Genomic DNA, 27260 nt, shown 5'->3' with positions numbered 1-27260 from the left:
TTTAATCCGCGCCGAGAGAAAGTCTTAATCCATTTTTTTCTCTCGACTCGTGTAATTTTCTTTCCGCGCCGTGTTGCGAGTATTCTGAAAATATTTGAGACTCCCGAGACCGCGGAATTCTGGAGATGGTTTTTGATCGCGCGAAGGGATTCACCAAGGAGAAGTCTATTCTCCCACTTTCCTCCTAACAAACGACATTAGCTTCGCTGGCGAATGCATTGTCCGCAGTCGCTTAATATTGCAGCGAGACGCGGCTCGCGGGCAGTCGGTCGGTCTGGGACGTACAGCTATGCAAAGTTAACGGGAGACTGAGTGGAATGAATGGAGAAGTGTCGATGAGGGTTGCTTGACTACGGCGCCGTGAAAATATTAATAGACCCTTATGTATCGCGGCGACACGACGCGCGGTTACCTCAGGAAACTCGCGAGACTGCGCGACGTGCGAAATGTCGGCGACATACCGCGACCGGCATAGCGTGACGCGCTGTAACAAGAATTCCGGATTAAGTCGCAACCGAAATCTGTTATAAAATCGATTCGGGCGTCACATTGATTTCCAAGGATTTTTCAGGGCGCGCGCGCGCGCGCAATCCGCTTTTTGCCGATGCATTTTGTTGTACTCGATACGATTACGCGGAGAACAGCTAATGGATTTGCCCGGCGTTGCGTAAAAAGTTGCAAAACGATCGGTTTGGGTTTCCCGTCGATAACTAGCCGTCGAAGGTACGATTGCTTTCCCGCCGTTAGCTGCTGTCTGCCTTCGACGGATTTCGATGTTCGATGATAAATGAAGACCGTGCTCTACCTCCGACCGGGCATCGTCGAAGACATAAACGTTTCGTATTACATCGATCTCTCGTGTAATTCAGAAAGCCACTTTTTCCGGGCCCTCCCAAGGGTGTTTGAGGCGAGGTTTCCCCGCCACCCTTTCTCAATCCCGAGAAGACTGTCGACGTTACGTATCATCGCCTGGGAAGAGACAAGAGAAATAAGCTTCTCATGGCGCGGGGAGACAGTCTCGATTTATCGTTTCCCCCCCGTTGTAATTTTTTATGAGCGAAGACCCGAGCAGCACGCCTTGAAATGTCTTCTCCTCACGTGAATGTGTGTGTGTGTGTGTGTGTGTGTGTACGCGCGCGCGCGCCTATATTTGTATGTGTGTGGATTCTTCAATTCTTGGACTAAAGCAACACCGTCTCTTCTAGAACTACTTCTCTTTACTTCACCGTTCGTTCCTCCGGCAGTTTCACGGCTCTCACGGACCAGAGATACGAGCGATTGGCTTCGTGAGTAATCAAGGAGGCAACCGAGTGTGATTCCTGGCAATTGTCTGATTCGTTGCACTCCAAGACGTATAAAACCCCGCCACGGTTATATCATGACAACTCGAGCGTCCACAGCGTTTCGGATTATGTTTGCGCGAATACGAGAAAAAGAGAGAGGAAAAGAAAGAGAAAGAGAGAGAAATTGAATTTTATTTTCTAAAAATATCTCGAATGATAACGGATTGGTCAAACTCGCTAGATCAACACGAAAATCAATATGTGAAGTAAAAAAATAATCTAATAAGTTAATATAATTTGCAAATTCTCGTACAAAATGATTAGAGGTGTGCGAATAATTCGAATTCAAATCGAATCGAATCATATTGAATTCTATTTAATTTTTTATAAAATCTGAAAAGTTCGAATTCAAATAATTCGAGCATTTCAAATTATTGATGATTCGATTTTGATCGTTTATTTCGATTGTTTTATTTATTACATCTCTCGCGCGATCTCATTAATAAACTATTCAAAAATTTGTGTACAAGTAGATAATCATTTTGATAAATTTGTTCCAACAATTTATAGGTTTGTATCGTAATTTTATAGAATTTAGAACAAAACTTGAAATTACTCCATTATATTTTCCTAATAAAATGCACTAAAGTACTAAAAGCACTTCAAATAGTAAGATTGTAATTTGTATATATATCCAATGTTCATTTATCAATATAATATCTTCATATTTATAATCTAATTATGTTTATCAATTTTTATTTAACACATTGTCTTTTGTAACTATAAAATTCTTGTCATCAATTTTCTCATTCATTAAAAGGATTTGAACATTATTGAAAATATTTTATTATTATACATTTAAATTAGTACGTAAATCCGGGAAAAATTGATTCAAATTTGATTCGTATTCAAATCAAAGAAATTTGATTTTATTTGATTCGACGTGAACAATTCAGATTCGATTTAATTCGACTTCGAATATTTTATCAAAGATTCGATTCAACCTTACAAATTCTTGATTTGCATACCTTTAAAAATGAGATTTAATTCTCTACCTTAAATTTATTAAACGTGCACTGGCGTTTCAAGAAATAATTACAAAATTTGTTATTAAAATTTATTACGATTAGAAATGTATAGCGAGCTCTCTGGTGTCCCGAGGGAATGGTATACGGCGAGAAAAGCCAAGCGCCATGCAATACCACGCATAACAATAAGTCATAAAAATAGCTTCCAAACAGCGTTTCTACCTTCGCGTCTTCCGTTTCGCGTGGTACACCCCCTTCGTTCTATTTTGCAGTTCGTTACCGACAAAAATAACCGGGGAGAGAAACGTCCCAGTGACGTTGCAAAAAAAATAGAGAGAGAGAGGGAGGGAGACTATTTTTCGGATTTTCGAGAACCGTGTCGTTATTGGTCCACGTACAATCGCTGGATGCGGAATTGATTTCAGCGTGTTACTTTATCATTTCGACGATCGCCAAAATCGTTTTTTGATAGGCCGCTAACGGACAAAATTTCGATATAACGCTATTAAATTATTTTCAAACTATTGAATTATTAATCGACACAATACCCGCCGCGCTATTTTATTTGACTCTCAGATACAATGCGTCAGCAATGTGCATTCAGTAAGTCACATTGTTAAATGTAAATTTAACAATTTAGTAATCAGATTATTAATACGATCAATTTATTTATTCCATACATGTTTTTAAATTTAGCAGTTAATTTTTTTCCCAACGGTAAACACATTTAATATTTAAATAGAATTAATGAACGTTAGAATTTAATAAAGAGCAGAATAAAGTGTGTCGCGCAATCTGCTCCCGGGCATGCCGGCAGTTTTCGCTCTTATGTGTTCAAACTTAATTCAATCAGTATAGCGTTCCCCGAGGTCCGTACGTGTTCATAGAATTTTCACGAGACGCACGAAGTAATTTACATGCGGAATGCCGACTGAACCGTCGCGGGAAGTGAGAGGATCGTGAGGGTATGTACCGATACGACGACGACGATTCTAAAGTCGTGGTCGCGAAGAGTAAGTAGAGTAAGTAACATTCCGTTTCGCACTCCTTCGGAGCACTCCTTGAAAACGAAGAAAATGAATTAGAACTGCCGTATTTCATGCTGCTTCCTTTCAAAGTATAATTTGCGTGCTACCTAAATAGGATTCTTCCTGAATTGGATGAGAAAATTCACGTCGCTCCGGCAGAACCGACGCGACGGACAATATTCTCTTTGTATATATATATTTTTTTTTACTAAAGATTGTTATAAAGGTCTTCATCTCCTTTACCGAAGAGAATGTTTTCACAAGAAAATTATGGCGCTCGATAAATTAATGTCTGTAGACGAACATCATCTGTGATAACGCTTTTCTTTGTAAAAGGCATCGATACTGTCGATGCGTGAATATCGCATAACCCGTGCGTATGATGAACACCCGATTTTTTTCAACCCCAGCGAAATATCGGGAAAAATCCTCGGACCAGGAACAAATACGTCCCTTTTAGTCCATTATTTTTTATCCCATTTAACGAACGCTGGAAAATCAAACCCTTTAAAAAAATAAAAATCACACGCGCTTATATCTTCGAACTTTGTCCGCACAGCGATATTTTATATAAAACCCTCTTTTATCTGCAATTGGAAAGCGCTCATGTGGATCGAACGATCTATATTTTTTTCGTAAAAATTAATGCATACCTACACTTGTATGTCTATGATATTGTATTTTGCGGATCAAATTTGTCTAATTAAGATTTAATAGTTTTTGCGGTAGAATCCTGAAAACAGAAGAAATTTTTATTAGCTTCAATAGCCATTATATTTTACAATAGCACTTACAAATTAAACATTACATGTATAACGATAACATTGGTTTAGTTTCTATTTATATTAATATAATCATAACATCTGACGATCCCCTTGAGAGATCTTGTTTCGATAGTGAGTCTTATGTAGCAATCAAATTCAAATTATAGTCTTATCAGATGCCAAACGAGGTTTGCGTGTTCCGCGTTTGAATCCTCGACAGCCTCCACCAGAACTTTCACAATCGTGATAACACTTGCGGAAACCATTGTGCCTGCCGAATCCGTCGCCGAAATCATTGTCATAGTTATAGTATCCACATTTAAGACGAGCGGACTCAGGTGCGGCTGCTCTGGCTATCCTTCGAAGATCTGAATAAGAAGTTTTGAACTTTGACTTAATTAATTTAGACATTGCTGCAAATATATAATAATTATACTGTTAAATTATAGAGAAATGATTATTAACAGCGATTTGTTTATCGATTTAAAGTAAGGTAACAACACTGAACGAGGTTAAATTTATTCTGTTTCCAAAAATTGCATTGTATTTAATAGAGTTGTAAAAATAATGAAATTGAAATATTGTATTCAACAGAGTTTTCATAATAAAAACAAAGTTTTGAAAACACTATTTAATAAAGTTTTTCAAAAATAAACTAAATTAATTGGGGTGTACTAAACAATAATGCGTTATATTGGACTGACGAAATTAAAACGCGAGAATAGAAGACCTATGTCAGTCACAGCGGTCTTCGGTACCGAATAATGATTTTTAATTTTTACGAATTACAAGAATACGACGAATATGCGGCGTGCAGATTGAGTTTGAAATTGTAAAAGTTAAAAATTATTATTTAGCACCAAGGACCTCTGTAGCTGATGGGCCTTCTGTTCTCGCGGTTTAAATCAAGTGGGCTTTATTAAATTTGAGCTCGCTATCAGAAATTCGAATCACAAGGTTTTATACAATTTTTGATTCTAAATATTTTTATTTTAACGAACAATGCACTCACACATAATGCATTGTGAAATATTTAGAATGTCATCGCTACCATAAAAAATAGATGAAATAATTTTTCTTGTGTTGAATCGACGTTAATATCAATGACACATGCTTTGTTCATTAAAATCAACGTCTTAAATCAGAAGCTTAGACAAGTCGGATTAAAAGCACGCAACATGTATAAATCAACGCATGCATATACACAATATTATGTTTTGGAACAAAATTTTCGTTTATTTTCTGAACTTCCAAAGCTATCGGTATGCACAAAATAGCCTTTTATAATTAGAATTCTCAAATACCTTTATATAAATCTCAATATAACAAACAATAATATATCAATATTTAATTTTCCATAACACTTTCGTGAGTATCAACCGTTTCTTTACCTTGAAATTGTGATGTAGTCGCTGGTAGTGCTGTTACAAATGCGATGAGCAGCGCATCAAATAAAAGGATCGCAATCCTTGACATTCTGCCAATATTGATCCTATTGCCAAGGATATTGACTTCCAAGTGACGACGAGAAAATCTAGCAGGCAATCTTTATATACAGGAACTCTCTTGCATTTCGGGATATCCCGACAACGCGTGTTTACTCAGATATGAAACAGACAGTTTCAGCCGCATCGAATCGGTCTCATATTAACACTGGAGTTCTATACAAAGAGAGAAGCCACATCAAAGCCCCCCTCACCACCACCCCAATAATATTCTATATATTCTTCGGATCCCCATCATCACCTTCAGCACTACCATATTGGAATTGCTTTTTGGCATCAAACTTCGTTTAATACAGAAGAAAAATTTGGCCAATTTTCAGCTAGCGCTATTCCTTATTCCATCAACCTGCACGCAGTCCAAATGTCAATTGACATTTGGATTGCGGATGGTAGTGAGACAAAGGAGAAACTCTAAAATGAAAATCGGCCAAAATGTATATTTTTTTGCCGAGCTAACTTTAATTATAAACGTACTCTGTTAGCGTAAAATTAGAATTTACTGTTTATTATACGTATTGAAATTTTTACGGTTTTTTTCATTGAACAAAGATAAAATGACATCTTTAACGATATCTTTAACGTTTCTAAACGCAAGAAAATTCTAAATTAGAAAAATTCTAAACGATAAAAAATTAAAAATACATAATTTTATAATAAAATATACTGTGTTTTTTTAAACCAATTTTTAAATTTATTTTTGTGCTAGCTATAGTATCACTTTGCCACTTCCAATAATATATATATATATATATATATTGTAAAGTCACATTTTTATAAATCACGCCCTAACCAATAAATATTTTATTACTTTGAACCTAGAATTAAACAACATTTCGACGAATATAATTGTTCAAGTTTCAATGTAAAATATTGATTATTACCAAAGTTACTCAATAAAATGGACATGAGTGCCATAATATCCCCTTCTCCTTTACAAAAATTCATGACACAGAGGGTTAATAAACATAAATGCAATTCTTCAAGCATATTTAAAATACTCTCCTTACATCTAATTACATTTAAATATTCTAAATTATTATTTTATTCCTTGATTCTGTAGTTTTTGGAAATGCTATTAGTTTGTTTTATTTAATCGAGAAAAAGAGAGTGGAAGAGAGAGAGAGCGAAAACTGTGACATTCGACCGAAAAGTCGACAAAAATCCGAACGAAAATCACGGATAACCGTACGAGCGAACGTGCAGGTCATTGAGAAGTCTCGATCGGTCATCCGTGGTGGTATACCGCGTTCCTGAACGATCAGCCAACCAGACAACCAGCCAGCCGCTCGAAACCCAACGTTCGCCCCGGGAAAATCCATCCCCGGACGTAAGCCGGCCTGATTACCACCGTCACGCGCCGTTGTTTCTTGTTTGCCTTTAATCTTTCGTCGCTTCGCTAACGAAAAGTATACAATTTCCGCCAACCGCGCGTGCCTTTGCCTTTCTTCCTCCCCCCATCCCCTCGCGGTCTGTTTCGTCGCCCCTGATGAAAGAAACCCATTATTTTTATCATCAACAAGCGCGAAAAAGAACATCGTCGTCAATTTGGCTGGTTCGTTCTCTTCAATCGGTCGGCGCCACAACGACGCCGGGAATTATCGGGCTGATGAGCGTGGCGAAGTCACGATGATTGCGCCATCATGAGAGACCGTGAAGAAGATCGAATGACCGTCGAATGGGCTGGCACTTCTGATGCATTCCCGTCGAAATTTCATCGACGTGTCGCAACGCGACACGACGCCGCGACACTCTCGTATCGTGGACATGACATTGTGGAGGAATTATGGTAGTTGGCTGGCGAAACGGGGCTAGTCGCGAAACGACGGGGGCGGCAGAAAGCGCGGACGAGGGGACGGACAGGGCACCGGGTGAAATATCGCGGTTTAACGTGACAGTTTAAGGGCGTTAACCCTGGCGACGCTAATGTCGTCTGCGCGATGCTGGTCCACCGCTGACCGGCTCTTTGCCCTCCACCCCTCCCTCACCTTTCCCCCCGTAGAAATGGCGATCCGTATTTCTTCCACAACATTTATTAATACGCGTTTCCAAAGTACAAGCCTGCAATAGTCGCGTTGAATCGGGTGAAAAATGGAGTAATTGCCGGACGAGAGGGATTCGCCACGAAGGCGAGTCGTTTATTTCGGCGCGGACCGTAGACGCACTCCCCCGTTTTCTTAGAGCCCTAGACATATAGAGAAGCGCAATCGACTTATGTGTAATAGTATCGCAAAAAGCTTTGGAAAATATCAAAAATGCTGTCAAGGTGTAGAAATTGTTCTTAAATTAGGAAATAAACGAAATAACGGAAAATAAAAACTAGCTAAATAGAGAAATAAAGAATGAGTAACGTATAACGCTATCATAGTATACGTTCTTTGTAGTAAAAAATAATTAGCCTTTATTTCGTGTAGCCAGCCATTAGACTTGTTTATTTTTTTAAAACTCAATTTTGTCCTTTATTTTAACTTTTATATTGCGGCAAATTCTTTTTTAATTAACGTTTCAGTATCTAATGCCGTACTAATGAGCAAATTTTTACAGAAACGGCCAACAACTTTAGTTTCATGGAATAAAATTTGCTTTGTCTTTACTCTTTAATTACATTTTTTAATTATTGTTATTAAAATTATTCAGATTATAGCCGTCTTCATTTTTCATTATTTCGAACATATTTCAAATTTAAACCAAAAATCTGTTTCAACACAGTTGAATCATCAGAAAACTACGTAATACAATGCATTTTGATATACTACGCAAAACATTTCATAATGTGTAGACTTTTAATAAACGCAAAATGTAGAAACATGTAGGAACAAAGCTTTAAAATTTTCAAATTTGTCTTCTGTTTTCTTTAAGAAAAAATTAACACGTATATATAATTACCATTGATATTATAAATGCCGAATTAATTTCATGATTGGCAATAATGGCCCGTCAGAACTCCTAACACTGATTATATACTTTCTACATTTTGTAGAATAAAGCATCACCCTGCAAAAGTAGAAATTAAATTTGTACACTGATTAATGCCAGTTTATTAAGAATCAAAATTCATAATAAAACTCAATAAAAGTCCTATAGAAGTCTCATTTAGTTCCGTAGAAATAAATTTTAACTCATTAATAGAACGGCAAATCACTAGAACATTGTATCCCTTAAAGAAAAAAAACTGATAAGTGTTTCAATACGCTGATTATTATATCAGTAATTGATGAAATATCATCTCAGTTGTTAATGTAATAACCAGTTTATTAAAACATTTATCAGTTCTTTTTTTCAAGAGCAGGCTCAATTTTTACTCTTTTATGACTATTCCCAACATGCAGATTAACTTTGACCTTAATTGGTTTAACTTACTTTTCATTCTTTTCTAGTTCTAAGAATTAGAAAAAGGTAAAAAGTAAGTTAAACTGAGATCAAAGTTAATCTAAACTAGATGGAAATGGACATTAGAGTGACGAAATTCCAAAAGTAAAATTCTAGATTCTTTTTTGTAAACAAAATGTAACAACGTATCTGAGATTAAAAGAGTAAAGAGAAAGTTAATAAAAGATTTTTTTCAAGGGAAAAAATGTCGAATGGCGAAAAATACGGAAATCACGTAGGTAGAGGGGAAGCTTTAATCGAAGTGATCCTCCGTCACGAATATCAGCGCGCATATCGAATCGACGTACAATAGTCAATCTGCGATGCGGGGAGTGACGCGATGCTATCGAAGCGAATAAATCGAGTTCTTCGTGGTCGTGATCCCTGCGTGAACGTGCCTCGCAGAAATAAGGGAAGGAACGCAGCCGACGTCTATTATCAGCGGCACGTTATGCGGTCGACGTCGGACGGAATACGACGAAACGGACGTTCCGCGTCGTATCTGGTACGGGGATGAGGTGGGACCACGATCGGGATGGATAATTGGTTCCAGCACCAGTCGCCGCGCACGAATAAGCGATCGGGAAAGAAGCGCGGATATTCGACGAATCGTAGAGACCATAACTACCGAGAATCAGATCCGCGATGGCTATAATTTAGCGCTTAAGATTAGCTGTGGGATCCACCGACGATGGATCGCTCGTATTTTTCTTCCGGCTCATCCGCAGACGTGTCGCGCGCCATTGGCAACGCTCCAGAGAAGAGTGGATAGTGCGCATCAGGCGGCACTTCTTAATAATAATAGCGACGAAGCAGCCAAAAGGGGCACCCTCGGGTCACCGCGTACGCGCGCAACCCCTCCCGGCGAGTGCACTGCCTTGGAAATGAAGCCGCACGGCCGTATGACGGAAGACGAGAAGAATCTCGCTCCACCGTGTCTTCCTGCGTCCGTCGTCGCTCTTTTCCCTCGTGACTTCTTTCCCGGTTTTACGGCTCGTTGGCAGCAGAAACCCCGCGTTAAACGCATCCGCGATTTCGCCCGTTGTGGAATATCACCGCGAACAGATTTAATATAATGAGATGGGACGCTTCCTAAATAGTTGGCGAAGAAATCTCGCGCGTTCTATGAATGCCAATGGAGCGATGATAATGTTTCACCGATAATAAGTTTACGATTAGCGCGTTTGCCGTCTATATAAAATTATTTAGATAGCTAAATGATGACATGGTTTTATCTTTTCTTTATCTTGATTATTAGAATATATTATTTCTCACATATTTTTACCTTAAAGTATTATCTTTTTTAAATTATCCAAGTGAATAATAATGGGAACAGTGTTGTAAGAAATACTTATTTTAAAATAACGAGATTTTAGTTACTGTTAGATAGTTACAGTTATTTATTTATAAAACAAATTGCATTTTGAGCAAGAGTACTTGTATTTATTAATACAAAAATTGATGATAAACTTTAAATCAAGCTTAGTTCATAAAAAATCTGCTTATGTATTTTATATATATATAAAGTCAAAAATTGATATATATATATTTTTTTTATTTTATATTTTAAAAAGATTTTTGGTAACAACCAATCCGCCTCGATAAAATGCATACTCCCTTCATTTTTTTACTAACCTTTAATTGGCTTCAGTCAGTCATAAAAATATAACTAGGTATAGATACAAATATACATTTTCTATAACGAATAACTAGATATAGATTTATTTATTTTAAAAATAATTCAAAATAAATCTAGAAATCTACGGATACGTAATAAAAATAATAATATGATGGTTAGTAACGTATATTATTTGTGTTTTTTTTTTTAATTCCCTCATTTCATTGTACATTTTAAATATTAATAATATTATTATATAAATCAATTTAAAATTAAACCATTTTTATCATATCTAAGATACGTTCACATGTTATCTAGATAATTTTAAGGTATCTAAGCGCAACTCTGTTTATGGTAAATTTATAAAGAGAGAGAAAGAAAAAGCAGAAAATCTCACGTATCGCAAAACCGGAGCTGCGAATCGCGAATTGCTTGTTATTCTCCGGGGCGCGGGAAAAAATCTGGAAAAATATCGGATGGCTTGATCATCTCTGCTTTCGTTCGATCAGGAACTTTGCGCTATAGCGGAGAAAACCGCTGGATAATAAACGCCAGCCGAAAAAAACCTCCCCTAACATTGCCTCGCTCGGGCGATTTATATCGGACGAATATCACTTGCGAGAAATTAAAGGTGCATGCACGAATGTCGAGCGTGTAAAGTCATAAAATACAAATATTTGTACCGCGCATCAACGATACGCGAATGTTTATGTTGGACACATATTGCCTAATATTTCTCTTCGCTGCGGGACGAGCACCATGGTGCACGCGCACTCGCGCGCGCGATGTTTGCATTCGAAACAGCGATTTTCATAAAGAAACCAGTGACGTTCGATAAACGACTTTAGCGTCAGCATAAATGTTTGCCGGCGAATATGATTTTCCGGTACGTAACCGGAATACGCGCTAGAGATACTATCAAGCACGATATTAACGCGCCGCTTGAAAAGCGCCGTTCCGCTGCGTTACGTCATAAAATTCAGCTCATTAAAAGCGAGATTAATTAGGTACTGTAATATCCTTTTCAATTAGTATGAATTTTCCATGGGGGCACAATTTTCCACGTTTTAACATTGCCGGCGGCGCGGCGCGCGGCGTCGACATGACGGTGCGCGATTATTAATTACGCTGGCTGATGCCTAGACAACTTCCTCCTACACACCCTGCGATCGAAAATTGAAAATTGCTCAATGTACTTTCCGCGTCTCGTAACGACTGATTCAACTGCAACTCGCGTCGCGTAACAGTTTTTAATCGTCCGATAATCGCGCGCTCTCTCTCAGTTAATTCGTCGGATTTTCGACGCCTCGCGTGGAAAACAATCCCGGCGTATAACGACGGACGGTGCGCGGCGCGATCATATTTACGTCCGCCTCTAATTATCCATGCGAGGATAATAACCATTTGGGGTAACTCCCGTCGGGCTCATCGCTTCCGCTCGATCGGCCGGAAGCTGACGATATCCTGCCGTATTCGCCTCGTGCATTCGATATATGTACGAGTTACGACGAGCTTAGCGCCGAGCAAAGGGATCTCGGGACTCTCCCCCGTATATACGTTAACCGTCTGTTCTTCCGCAGGATTATTTCACCGTGTGGTATTATCCAGCGGCTCGGCACTAAGTCCCTGGGCCTCGGTGCACGATCCAAACGATCTCAGGGCGAAGATCGGCGAGCAGATGGGCTGCTCGACCGAGGGTGACGACGACATAGCCGACTGCCTCCGAGGAGTGCCGCTCAAGACCCTCATGGACGTGCAATTACCGGAAATCAGGTGAGTGCTTAGACACGATCGAGGCGTTCGCGTCCGTGGTCGCGCGCGTCGCGAGTGTTCACCCTCGTCCTTATTTCCTTCTCTCGGACGAATAATTCTATACATTAAGCGATCGCGCGATGAGAGAAAATTAAAATAATGAAATATGTATCGCGAAATTGGCACAGATGGAATGCATCGATATCTCTTTTCTATCTTTTTATTTATGATAGCATGTCGATGTAATAAATATTACCGCGGAATCGCCCCGTTTGTGCATCCCACACATATGTACATTTATGTATGTACCATACGTAATATATACATTTATGTAATATATATGTATGCGGGATTCATATTCATCGCCTGAATATTGGAACTATGCATTTCGATGAAAAGTGGAAAATGCCGGATTGTAAAAAATTCAACGGATATGATTGATACGTTAAAAAAATGACGTCTGGCCAACGCAGCAGCAATTACTACGCTACAAATTTATAACGATTTCATGAGTCCACGGTTGCGATGAATTATGATGAACCGTTGAAACTGCGTGTAACAATTTTAAAAATCTTATAATGTTGTAAATTGCCATGTCGGACGTTTGCGCTTGCGCGCGGAGGCGGGTGATCAGAGATATCGGAAAAAGTCGCCGGATCTTAACTCTAACAGAGATGTATTTCTTTCTATTGTACGGAATTTTATTAACTGCTGTATTTATGTTCTGTGGGTCGTTGATTACGGATCTAAAGTCAAATTTTGAGAATTTAAAATGATACCAATTAATATGACAGAAACATTTTTACATCAATGATTATTTTTCAACTCGTAAATTTATTTTTTAAGCTTTTTTTGGTTGTTTATTACAAATCTGAAATCGAGCTTAAAAAATTTTTAACAATGAATCTAATATACTAGTTAAGTAAATTGTTAAAGAATTAATAATTTTAATTCAATTGATTCTTCTCTCTTAGCATTAAAAACTGCCGATGAAGATTTGAAAAGATTCCAGTATCATAAATTTTTTATTCTTTGTTTCTTCTATTTTTATATTTCTCCAGGTTATGAGGTTTTTAATTATGTATCGATTTTTTTAGTACAAATTTTGTTAATTATTTAAAATAGAATGAATTATTTAGAATAGTTGAAAAACGAATGTTCTAATACATATGTAGAGAAAAGTTTCTTTGAATCACCCGTATAGATATCTGTGCTTCGAATTAAAAAATATTTATTTAAATAAAAAATATTTGTACATTACTATACGGTTAAAGAAAAATTTCTTTAATTTAAAGAAATTTTTCAATGATTTCTTTTATTAAAATAAAAAAAATAGTTTGATTATGCAACACAAATCTTTCTTTTTTAAATAAAAGAAATATACTTTTAAAAACATCGAAATTATTTTGTACATTTCTGTTAATGCATTTTTTCAATTAAAAAACCATTTGTTTAAATTAAACAAATAATTTGAACAAATAATTTATTTGCTTTAAAAAAGGCTCTTTCTTGAAATCAAATTTTTTTCTCAAACGTATTTTTATTTTAATTAAAAAAAATCAAGTTAGAAATGATTTGATCAATTTAAACATAATTTTTCTCTGTGCACATAAGAGAACATTGCATGCTGAATGATAAGATTTAGTTACTTTCTTTCATTTTTATTAGATTTTTTAAATTTAACTGTACATTTGTGTGCAATTGGTAATTCAAAAATGTTTTAGTAAAAGTATTCATTAAGAACAAGCATTTAGGACGTTTAATAAGAACAAGGATTTTAAATTGTTTAAATATTGGTTTATTTAGATTTAGCTTTACGAGTTTTTATTATTTTTAGAATAATTTAAAGATTTTTCGTATTTCTGTAATATATTGATAACAACCGTTTTATATTTCATATTAAAGTTGATTATAGAATTGGATATAATTTTATATCGTGAATCTTTACAAAAATTCAACAATCCTTGCTCTGCGTTACATGTTCAATTACTAGGACATTTACCTTGAGGGTTAAATTAAATTTTGTCGATACTTGCGTTATTCGCTTATGGGAGATCTCTCACAGGATTAACCATTAGGCCGTGCGTGCGCATTTCCGAGTATATTTACCGCGAGATCGAAATGAATCTGCGATACTACTAATTGCAAGGATAATCACGGTGTGCGCGCACGCTGAATTATTATCGGATTACCGTCGGATCGTGGTAGGTTAATAGCTCCCGCTTTATTGATTTAATACCCTTATTATATCAATTTAGTTTCGCGGTCGTTTGCACGAGCGAGGCGGGTCTGACTTTCATCGTCCCATTTGCCCCTCCAGATTCGTGCCCCGCATAGGGCCCGGCCTGCCGGTGGACCAAAATAATCCCGATCCGGGCTTGGACATGGAGCGCGCGAGCGATGCGTTCATCAAGGTGCCGCTGATCCTGGGCGTCTCCACGACCGAGTCGAATCTCGACTTCAACAACAACGACATACAGTTCGGTTTCGAGGAGGACCACCGAAATCGCATCCTGCGCACCTTCATTCGCAACGCCTACGTCTATCATCTAAACGAGATCTTCTCGGCGGTGAGAAACGAGTACACGGACTGGGATAAGCCGGTGCTTCACCCCATCATAATACGGGACTCGACCATGGAGGCGTTGAGTGATGGTCACACGGTCGCGCCGCTCATGAGAATCGCCTTCTACCACGCCAGGCGAGGCGCCAAGACGTACTTTTATCACTTCAATCATCAGTCCAAGGACAGCGGCTACATGCAGGTAAGACACGTCGTTATCGCCCCAAGAAAGCTTTACAAGGTAATTTGCTCTGCGAAAAAATTTTATCACGGAATCGTAACCATTTTGTCCTTAAATACCCCAATTTTACAACGTAACTTTCTTTTAAGAAGGTATGATCGATACAAATCTCAACAAAAAATGATTTATACACAGAGAAAATGATTTCTTTGGACTTAATAAATTTTATTGTATCCAGATAAATTGATTTGGAATGGTGGTCCAAACAAATCAATGTTTGAATCAAAACTCTGAAAATTGCCAAGAAATTGCAAATCATCTTTACCGTAGTAAAAGAATGAAAATTACTGAAAGTGATTTGCAAAAATTACAGAAAACTTACATTATATTATTTGATATCGCAAACGTTAAAAAACAATTAGTGACTTTAGGAAATAGAATGCCTAGAATTAAAAATCTTCCTGGAACGTTTTTCGTGTTCAATAGATGATACCAATCCAATAACTTCAAAATTATTTCTTCGTTTTTCCAATACAGAATATGACCCGTTCTCGTAGCTAATCATACACACAAGCGAGCAAAATAAGAAAATGCAAAAATTGATTTCGAAAAATATGGGACATGACACCTTTTGCAAATTGACAATTCAATCATTTTATATACCTTTTCTAGTTCAAACTGCGCGCTAAATAAATTTTCGATCTTAAAATAGAGATATAAGTCAAATAAGAATAATAATATCATTATTATTATTATATAGTCTTCTCAAATACTATAAAGAATTTGCGAAAAATAGTACCACAATCAAGAATCGAATCTCAATGTAGTGATATTTGTCGCAACAATCTTTGTAACAATTTTCAAATCGTTTTTTCAACAGTTTTATTAAATTTTCTATTGCATTCTTTAGTTTATCAAAATTCATCTTTAGTTTATAAACATACATTCATCAACTTTTTATTTGTTTACAAAAAGAACTACATGGTGAATGGAGTTGAATTTTTGCAAGGACATATAAAAAAATTTGTACAATTTTTACGTACATTGAAGCATTTTAAAAAGTAACGTAATGTGATATCATCAGTCGTTCGATATACATATAGATAGAACTCTAACTTAAACTTTTATTTCCTTAGAAACTACACGGTCAATCGGTTTAAAATTTTATAATATTACTTTCACTTTAAGTAATGTTCTACTTAATTTTTAAGCAGATTAAAGCATTTTGATTTTTCGATTATACCTCCTTAAGTAATGGCCAACGGTAAGAAATTTCCGGAGCGTAAGAGATTTTCCAGAGAAAATTTTCGCGGCGGTACGCGAAAGCAGCAAGAAATCGCGTAATTTAGCGTAGTTGTCGATCGACAGGGATATCCGCAGTACCTCGAGGCGTCGATTTTTCTCTATCGTGAAACGATATCGTCTCGCTGCTAACACAGCTATTGCACGCTACTAACACTGCGGGAGGCGGAGCGAGTGGGCAGGAGAGAAGGTAGGGACGCTGCTTAAGTCTGAGTTAACTCCATTAACTTGACGTCCCGAAGAGAGACTAACGTTCACCCTCGACACCTAGTAGTCCGGCACTTCCAGTTAAGGAAGCAACCCGTTCAACCCCTACCCGACATACTCTCTCGATCCTACGTAGCTCATCCGTCTCACTCTGCGTCGCGCTCGATCTATACCCGGCTGGTAACCGCTGGCCATGACTTCAGGATGAAGACACTGATTTAATAAAACGCCTTGGGCGACCCGCGCGCACCGTGTTCGCATTTTGTCTCGGGAATGACGGGGATTTGTCACGCTTGACATAATAATATCGAAAGGACAAGAAAGAAATTGTTATATCGGCCAATTTGTAAGGTCGCTGCCAGGCGGCACGTTAAACTTACGACGGGGAAACAAATTGACATTTTCATTTAAAGGGAAGGGGAGGATCGTAGGCAGTTTAAGAAATTTCGTAAGGTGTGTTTTCAGATATTCAAGAAAACGAATTATCTCCGCGATGGCAAATGCGGAAGAATATTAGCAGAGTGTTCGCTACTAGAAAAAACTTTGCATTGTCAAGCTTTTCTTTTTTTTTTTCATGAAAGTCTACGAATTTCATGAATATTTATTAATACTCAGGAAAATTTTTAAAATTTTGCTTTTTAATTTGAATTCTATTCTCTTTTTTTCTAAAAAAATTTTTCTTTTGATCATTTTTCTCTTGATAACATAAAATCGATTAGCAATAAATATGTACAATCATATACATTTTCGTGTGGCTTATAAGTTTTAAGTAAAACAAAGATGACAAAGCATTGTTTTAAATTAGGATTAATCACCTTTCGAATCGAATTCTCTACTTCCAGTGAGCTAAATCCGTGTATTGCGGACAAATCGTTAAATTTAGTTAATATTATTCCTATTTAGTATGTAGTATTTTCTTAAATTTAATATTTAAAATTTAAACGGCTTTCTTGAGATTGTACGATTAACCAAAAAAAATATAATAAAAATAAATTTTATTTTAAAGCTGCATTAAGAAGTTATAATATTTATCTAAGCGATTAAAAAAATACCGTATTTTTCAACGTCATGTAAAACTTTTGTTGAAAAAAGTAAGATAGAATATTACATTAAAAAAGTGTTGTTGAACTTTAAACGCATTTTTTCTCATAACTTTATTTTTCAAAGTCATGATAACTCAAACATAGTTTATCTGATCAATTTAACATTTTAAAGTAATATTTTTGATAACATTCAGATGGCACGAAGGCTCTTCCCTCGATTTTTAATTTTTTTAAAATTATAACAAGAAAAAAAGAATTTTTTGGAAGAACGTAATTTTTAGATGTGTGCAACTTTATGAAAAATAAAATTGCAAAAAATTATAATAAAACCGTAATAAAATTGTAAAAAAATTACCTCCGTGATTCAAAAATGTAAAGTATGAAGAAAAAATTGCTTATTTTTTAATTTATCATGTACTCATATTTATTTAAAATATATTTGTTATTTATTTAGGTACATATTTATTCTTATTTGACATATTACTTTTTTAATAAAAAAATAAGTATTTTTAAAATAGAGGCACATTGTTTATTTATATTTTTAAAAGTTTTATAAAGTGTTGAAAAATATCCTATATTTTGAATATCCTATATTCGCTAGAATCTTATAACTTCTTAAAATATTCTCCAATCTTAAGACCAACAATAGGCAAATTAATGTAATTAGAATATTATTTATAGTTACATATTCAACGATATTGTAAAACGCATTATATCAAAAAGTATAATTTTACATTATTAATTGTAAGTAAAATTATATTTTTATTCGAATTAGTAAAAGTAAAATTATACTTTAACTAATTTGATTTCATTCATTTTCCCTACAAAGTGAGGAATTAACAGTAGACGTTTTTTATTTTATCCAGCTATTATTAATTGTAATTTTATAATCTTTTTCTCTCATTTTTATAATGTATATTTTTATTTTATTGATAGATCTAATTATATTACATGTTAACCACTGATTTAATGGACCAAAGTGCATACTGGTTGGCTGTTTTTTTTTCGGTTTTAATGTTTAGCTTGATACCAATAATGTGTCCATTACTTTAATAAATTGCAAACATCCAGTTCACTACCTATTAACTTTTTATTTATTTATTTATCGCTGCTGATGAAGACTCGATGTTAATCAAAACATAGAGTTTTTTATATATAGTACTTTTTCGTATATTATTTTACGCTATCATTGAAATATATCTAATCGTTGAATATGTACGAGTATCTCAATTAACCCTTCTTCACCTCGTTCTTCACTTATGTGATTTTCTCTAACAATTACTCGTGTGGAGTGTTTCTGACATTCCAAAGTTTATATCAATTTTTATTACTTTTTCATGATTTACAATTAAATAAAGATACTATTCTATACAATCTTTAGATAAAGATAAATTGTAAGGTGATTTTGTAAGACTAGGGGGGGGGGTCTAAACATCCCGAGCGAGTAAAGCAAGGTTAATAAATGATATTCTAATTACATCATATTAATTTGCAAATTATTGACCTTATTGTTTTCTATACTGTTAGCGTAACATGAACTGTTCATCTAAGGTAACTGTACCTTATGTAGCCTATCTAAGCTTTGCAATTTTTTTCTAATTTTATGCTAAACCCAAAATTAAAATTAAAATTGCTAGATTCAAAGTAGGAAATATTTCTAAATTAATCAATTAATTAATTTGAAATATAGGATAATTTAAAATGTTTACGTGTAAGTGCAGTGAAGATTAAAAAAAAGGTGCCATTTTTGAGGAAAATAATTTTTTGTGTACTCTTATATGTTGATATGTAAATAAACATATCAATATATTAATTAACTTAGAAACTTATAAATTTATAAAAATGTAACTTTGAATTATTTTATATATCGAAAATTATATTGGATAAATATAATTTTCGATATATAAAATAATTCAAAGTTACATTTTTATAAATTTATAAGTTTCTAAGTTAATTAATATATTGATATGTTTATTTACATATCAACATATAAGAGTACACAAAAAATTATTTTCCTCAAAAATCCATTAAATAAATAATTTACTTACCTTAAAACCATAAATTGAAATTTAATAAGTAGATTTAAATTTAAATCTGAGAGAGAAACGTAATAAAAATACCGAAAAAAGAAACATTACAATCAATGTGTGCGTACGCACTCATTATTAGACCATATTAGTTCTAACTTACAGAGCTTTCTTTTTTTGATTATAAGCACGTTATGACAAAAATATAAATTAAGTACAGCATTGTAAAATATAAATATAGAGCTACAACATGAACTTCGGAGAATCACTTGATAATTATAGAAAGCAATAACTTTCCCATAAAATATTAGATCCTGAGAAACACAATCAAGAAAATTCTACTTTGATTTCACTGTCAACAACAGAATACATAAACTGAGCAGTCAACTGTTGCAAACAAGTCACGTTGAGCTTATACATACAAGATACTAGCGTTACTTATTTACATAACTACTTAGAAACAGCGAATAGGCTATAGTAAGTACTAGGCCGTATAGGATATACTTGCCTTATTACTTATTCTCCAAACTCATCTTGAATTTTGAATAAAATTCCTTGAAAATCTGATTCTCACAGAATTCTGTTTTATTAACTAAAATTTGTGTAAACACCTTGATTGCCTTTTTTGCGATATTATCTCCCGTACGTTTGAAAACGCGCATAGAAACAACGAAAGTCAGCGGTGTGCATCACGTTGATCCCCGAAAGTTGCTTAATCCTGCTCGACGAGAGGACGGCCAGGGGATATGAAGGGCAAGTGGTCGTGTAGTTAACAGCAATTTAGAGCATCAACGTTACTTTCTCCTCCCACCTCTCCTCCATCCACACGTGCACGAAACGAGATTTAATTAAGCGCCGGGCGAAAGATTCATTCTTTAATAAGTTGGTGTATTCGCGACAAAATCAGCGTCGCTTTTAAATAATGAGCTGAACACAATCGAAACGTCGTCGCACTGGTTTATCGGGCGCGCGATAAAAAAAAGGAAAATGAGTGAATTAGACGGAAAAGGCAGAAAAAGTGGTGCCGAAGAGAAATAAGAAGGCGATATCAAGACCACTGAATGCAAATGCGATGAATTTATTTGAATTGTTAATCGTGGCGTTTTCCGCCTGCCACGGTCCCCTCGTGCCTTCTTTCCTGTGCGCGTTTCACGCGCGCTAATGGGGATCAGTGGCATAATACGCAGCATCATTTCACGCAGGCATGATGGAGAATTTCGCTGTTGGAAATTATAATGGTACAATGCTGGAGATGATCGTAGCAAGCCCGGAACAATTCCTGGACAATCGCATCGTCGCGGTTCTATTAATTAACTAAAATTCTAGTAATTAGGTACCAATAATTAACTAATATTCTGTTTCAGTTAATTAAATAAAACAATCATCGATAGCCATTGATGATTCAACAACTATCATGAATTAGATATTACACGTAAATTGCGAATGTAATAAATGTTACAATAGCTCGCGCCTACGAATGCGCGTAGAGCCGGCAGTATAATTATCGATTATACGGAGCACTTGGATGCCGACTCTGATTCTCTGAGTGGGAAATCTCATTGCAGCGCCTGGGGAGCGTTCGTGGGGAAGACATACCGTATATTTTCGGGCTGCCGTTGGTGGCAGGCGGGGCTTTCTTCCCGCGGAATTATTCCCGACAAGACCAGGGCGTTGCGGAGGCCGTGCTCACCTTCTTCACCAATTTCGCCAAGACCGGTAACCCGAACGAACCGCACAAGATCGAGTCGGTCGACTACGGCACGCCGAAGGAGAAGACGCGGTTCCGCGGTCTCACATGGGAACAATATGAGACAGGATCTCAGCAGTATCTCACGATAGGTACCGTAGGAGAAGAAGTTTCCACCGTTATTTTTCGATAAATTTAATTTTCCACGAAGCGCCTTCCCCTGTCCTCCGTTTCTCGTAGACCGTCGCGATCTTTTTAAATTCCCTCAAAAGTTTCCTTTAGAAATTTGATTGTGTACAATGGACTTTGTCCGTGGTGCCTTGACGCTCCCTTTGAAATTTCCTTGAAAAGTTTAATTGCGTGCACGGTAAAATCCTTTTGAATGAAACGTGAAATTATTCCTTGATAATAATTACGTAGAGAGATACTCTTTAATGCACTCAATAATTACAATTAATTCGCTATAATTATTCGTGATAATACGTTGTTCAATAGTACACCTACGATTAATTAATATGTAATAACTATCTTTTAGTGAACGGATACTGGTAATTATCAAAGACGAGCGGGCGCCTTTGATTATATCGAAATTTTATTTCAGCTTTGAAGCCAAAGATGAAGAGCCATTATCGCGGTCACAAAATGGCTGTATGGCTTAATTTGATACCGCAACTTCATCGTCCTGGCGACGACGACGTTTCCATGCGGCATCATCACTTCCGGGAACGTGGCGATCATTATTACGCAGGTAAGGTCGCACTCTCTGAATCAGAATTAGTGTATTAGTCACTAAAAGATAGTCCAATTTCAGTGCTATATCAGTTATGATATATGCACTATCTTTCAGTGATAATACACCGATTCCGATCAATGAGAGTACCCCTTCTTAAAGAAAATCTGAAAGACAGTGAATGGTCACAGTCACAAGTACAGCACAGCAAATCAACAAGATTTTACTGATTTAGATTTAAAGAGCACATCTTTTGCACGAAGAGAAAGTTTCTTTTCGTCTTATTCATCCCCCGTTGAAACCATCTCAGCCAGAAATAATAATAAAATCGACGTCGATTCAACGTCGAAATTATTGAATCGACATTGAATCAACGTCGATTCTATTATCATTTCTGGCTGAGATACCACTGAATTGTTCTCTGCTTTACTATTATTCAGGACCGGTTCGGGACGAATGGTACACGCCGCTGCCGCTGACAGGCACGACTCGGACGAGTTCTTCCTCAACCACCGCCTGCAGCACGTCCACCACGGGCGAGGACAGCCTCGTCGAGGACATTACTCCGATTCTGGACGATTCCGAGGACGACGCCGAGCTGCTGCAGAGACTGGCGTCTCGCCACTACTACAGCACGACCACTGCTCTCGGGATCACCGTGGGCGTCGGCTGCATCCTCCTGGTTCTGAATATGCTGATCTTCGCTGGCATTTATTATCAACGGGATCGCGATAAGAAACGTGCCGCCATGGATTGCAGACCGAATGGACAGGAGTCCTTACCAATGACCACCAGGTCAGCCATGAAGCCTTCCGACAATCCGCGACCCGCTCAAGAGCCACCCCCTTCCTACACAACCCTCGCGAGAAGTCCCTCCGTCCAGGAACAACAGCAGCAGCAGTCGTCCCAGGACGGCCAGGACTTGAGCGAGCAATTGAGGAAAGAACAGAGATCCGGTCACGGGACCAGCGGCAACGCCCACAAGGATGCGATCCCCCCGAAACCGCCTGCCAGAACCACCAGTTCACTCACCACTGCCGGTAACACTAATACTATCAAGAAACGCGTGCAGATACAAGAGATATCTGTATAGCATTAGGGGTTGCCCCCAGAGGGCAACGCGCGGACAAAGAGGGTGACCTTCGTGGACGCGGAGAAGGCCACCTCGGAGTCCAGATTTTGAACAATGTTCCCTTAATCGATCGTCGGACAATGACGCTTAAGGGAATTTCTCGTTTATCGCGATTACGCGAGAACAATTTGACTTCAGCAGGAACTTGTAATAGATCTTTTACAGTGTGCATTGTGCGTGAGTTGTGGTGTCGAACCTACGTAGTCAACCTACGGTCGAGACGGCGCGTCTGACTATAGCCGGCCGTTATTACCGAAAATAGCCGATTATCGCCAATTGTTATTACTTGCGACACAGTGCCGCGACATGACTGACTTTATAATACGGTCGTGTTATTAAACTGTTTTTACCGCTGGCTTGCGATTGACTGTTACTACTTAGGAAACTTTGTGACTGGTTCTTTCTACTGGTAGAAATATAAGATTGCACGTGATCGTTATTTCTAATAGAGACGTGGATTGTATGTAGTTGCTACTTATAAAGAGACAGGATATTCTCTGTTGTTTTTAAGAAAGTGATTGCTAAAGTACTCATCATAACTTGTGCTATGTTAACTACAGGGAAATAATGAATTACCGAAAACAACGTCGTTACTGTTACGTTTCTTTTTTAACCACAATTTAGTAATGATGTTACATTTTTTCATAATGGTAACGTCAGGATTGGAATATTCACTTTTAACAAGTATTTCGTTATCATTACGCATTATTCATTAAAAAAAAATTTGTAACTTTACTTGTTATCAAAGTTGGGTAAATTAATATATTTCTTTTAACTAAATTAAATTTAAGTTAATAAACCAGTGATTGTAAAAATTTATTATTCAGCACTAAAATCGATCGATATAGGCCGTTTTATATTTATGTTTAAAGTTATGAATAAAAAAATAAATTAAATAAAAATTAAATTAATATTAAATTAAATTAAAGTTAATTTTGATTAGCTATTTATATTAAATTAGAAATTTGTAAATTTTTAAAGTTAGATTACTCAAAACAAATTTAATATTTTATTTGTAAATTACAAAATAACAAAGAAATATTATTTTTATGCAAATATTTTTTTGTTATATTTTTTTACATAAATTTTTAAGTTAAGAAAAAAGTTAATAAATTAAAATTTATATGTTTCAAAAATAACTATTTAAAATTTAAAATTAAATTATTAAAATTTAACTAAGTTAAGTTAAAAGTTATTAACTATTTAATTGTATTACATAATTTTGAACTTTTCACCTAGTTACTAGTTATTAATTATTCAGCCTTAATCATTATGTAATGCATTAAACATATTCATTAGCAATGTATTAACTACACGTTACCTTTTTCAATGACTAACGTATAAATAACGAGTCACTTGTCAAAAGTAATTATTGCAACTCTGACATTATTACTATAAAAAATTGTGACGCCATTAACTAGATCATTATTATAAAAAAATAAAAATAACGATAACATTACTTGTAACGCGTTTTCTATCCCTGATTAAATATATATCAGGTGCTCAAAAAGTATTTTATTCAAAGGACTTTTTGCAATTGAAGATATCGATACGATTCCATATAGCACAAAAACTTACAGCAATATTGCTGCAACGTTGAAACATTGCATATTGCAGTGCAATATTATAGAAATATTACAAAGAATTTTTTGCAATATTATTTTATCGACGTTGCAGTAAAATATTTTAAAAAATATTTTGTGAGAAATAATGTACTGTGCTTCATCCACGAGCACAGTTTGCGCCATCACCATCGGATGGACGCGATGGCGTTCTACTTTTAATTATATAATCACAAGAAAAAAAATAAACAGGTGCAAGATTTTTCATCCACATTTGAATAAAATGATTCCTTGAATAATCTCATTCATTTTTTATTCTTCTCTGCAAAAATTAATTCAAGTATGATATTCTCTATAGAAATTGTGCCAAAATATCTTAATGGTAACTCAAATATTATTAGACACACTAAAATACATTGTATTGTAATATTTTTGCAAAATTTTTAAATTTAGACATTTTATCATTGCTGCAATGTTGCAGCAATATTACAGTAATATTCCGCAATGTTTTTGCTATGCCATAATCTTGCAATGAAATATTTCTGCAATGTTTCTTTCATCTTTCTGTGCTGTATGGGATGTTTTCTAGCCATTTAATTCATCGGAATAAATCCTAATATTCTCAGAGACCGTGGCAAATAGGTGGCCTTAAATATTACTACATCGTATCAAGAAAACATGTCGATATCTTCGATATCACAGGAAAGAGCGCCTGACGAGGAGTTATTGAGACAAAACGTATAATTTTCGTGAAAAAGCTCTAAACTGAATTTTCTGCCAAAAAACAATTATGCGCATAAGAATACCGTGTGCGAATCGATGCATGATAATCGACGACGTAGACGACGACGGCGGCGAATCTGATCTAAGAAATCTCAAAACGGAATCGGAATACCAAAGCCACGTACACGATCGCATACCATCGTTTCGACGACTGCTTTGTAAAGCATTGATTGGGAGGAAGAGGCACTCGATTCGAAGCGGATCAAACGGATCGAACGCGATAAGCGTTCGTTATTCGGTGTGCTATTCGCGAGCGAAACGAATACGGTATATGAAAGCACCATCCGTAAAATGAAAGTGCACTCGGCGTTTCCGCCCTTGCGACACATATATACACATACAGCCCAGGTACATCCTTCGAAACGTGTAATTTCGATCCCTTGATTCGAGGAGAACGACTTAATGGCGCTCGCGAGTACTCGCCAAGTTTATTCGGGCGGAAAGCGCAATTCTCTAGCCGCGTTACCTGTCGCGCAAGTGCACAATCACGAGTGCATCCGACGGGGCAAAGGCACGGAACTAGGACTACAGTCAAACAGCGCGACGACTTTCGAGAGGCGACTCGACCTTCGGCTGAGTGTCTTCTCGTAGGGAATAGTCCGACAGTCATAAGTATCGTACTGCCAAGAAATCACGGCAGAACTCCTTAACTGATGATACATAGGCGCCGATAAACCACTTCCTCTCGCGTTTCTCATCCGCGAGCCTCGAGACTTCGCAATTGATAGCGCTTCTTGTAAAATCTCTTCCACTTTGACATAAAAACCGTACTTTGACATAAAAAAATGTACGAGTATTAGACAGTGTTAACATCAAGAAAAAATTAAGTGATAATGAACGTGTCTATGTTTTTTTTTTAAAATACTTGAATATTTTAATATTAATAATATATTACAGAATTAAGTGGATATCGGCGTAATTTTCAATTATAAGTTAGTTATTTAAGTATATAAAGAGATGAAAATGTACAATGTCAAGATGACTTTGCTTGATAATCCTTCAATTTCTTTAGAGTCAAAATTTATAAAACAATAATATTGATAAATCCTTCATACGCAGTATTTGTAAGTTGAAATTATCGCCAAGATCAAACATCTGCTCAAAAAACGTAACCATAAAAAAAAGTATTTCTCTTAAAGTAGAATTAAAACTGTCGACTTGTATAGAACTTTCCTTTTCTTTCTCTCTGTCTCTATCTTTCTCTCTCTTTCACGACCAAATATCCTAAAACGTGACCATGCTCGTGTTCGCAGAGATACATTTTGTCTTTGTAAAGAGTTCTTAATCCCAAATTAATATTCATGACCTGAGATCGCTGAGACCACTAGACTCCATACAGATACCAAGTTTTGAAAGTCATCCTCGTTATTGTTTGTAACTAAACCGATCCACGTGCGAAAATGAGATGCGCTTCTCAAGATATAATAAAATATGTTAATTAATAATATCAAGTAACAAAAATCAGTAAAAAGCAAGAAAAATTATAGACACAATCACTAATAAATTTTCATTAAAGTTTTCTATCACATTTCTTGATTCTTAAAATTGTGGCAAGATTGTAAGACATTCATTCGAACATAACAGAAATACTTACAAGAACTGAATTTTCTAACAATGTAACTGTTATCCTAGAAGAAAAAAAAAATTTCAAAACTCTTTTCACCTAGAATGAGTTTCAAGATCATTAAGTACTGAGAGA

The 27260-nt window shown here is 36.1% G+C and overlaps 1 protein-coding gene across 1 annotated transcript in view; it reads left to right on the top strand.

Moving 5' to 3' along the window:
• The window catches only part of LOC105202512 (neuroligin-4, X-linked), a 58400-nt gene extending 34416 nt beyond the window's left edge, over positions 1-23984 (top strand). Inside the window, exons 5-9 of the mRNA XM_011171074.3 lie at positions 12173-12365; positions 14665-15109; positions 21233-21506; positions 21956-22102; positions 22525-23984. Of these exons, the coding sequence (XP_011169376.1) occupies positions 12173-12365; positions 14665-15109; positions 21233-21506; positions 21956-22102; positions 22525-23177 (1712 nt within the window). The 3' untranslated portion in view covers positions 23178-23984. The remainder of the gene's footprint in view (positions 1-12172; positions 12366-14664; positions 15110-21232; positions 21507-21955; positions 22103-22524) is intronic.
• Positions 23985-27260: the final 3276 nt, after the last annotated feature.

Source organism: Solenopsis invicta, chromosome 6 (genome assembly GCF_016802725.1).
Source record: "Solenopsis invicta isolate M01_SB chromosome 6, UNIL_Sinv_3.0, whole genome shotgun sequence".
NCBI lineage: Eukaryota > Metazoa > Arthropoda > Insecta > Hymenoptera > Formicidae > Solenopsis > Solenopsis invicta.
This window is presented reverse-complemented; position numbering and strand designations above follow the sequence as displayed.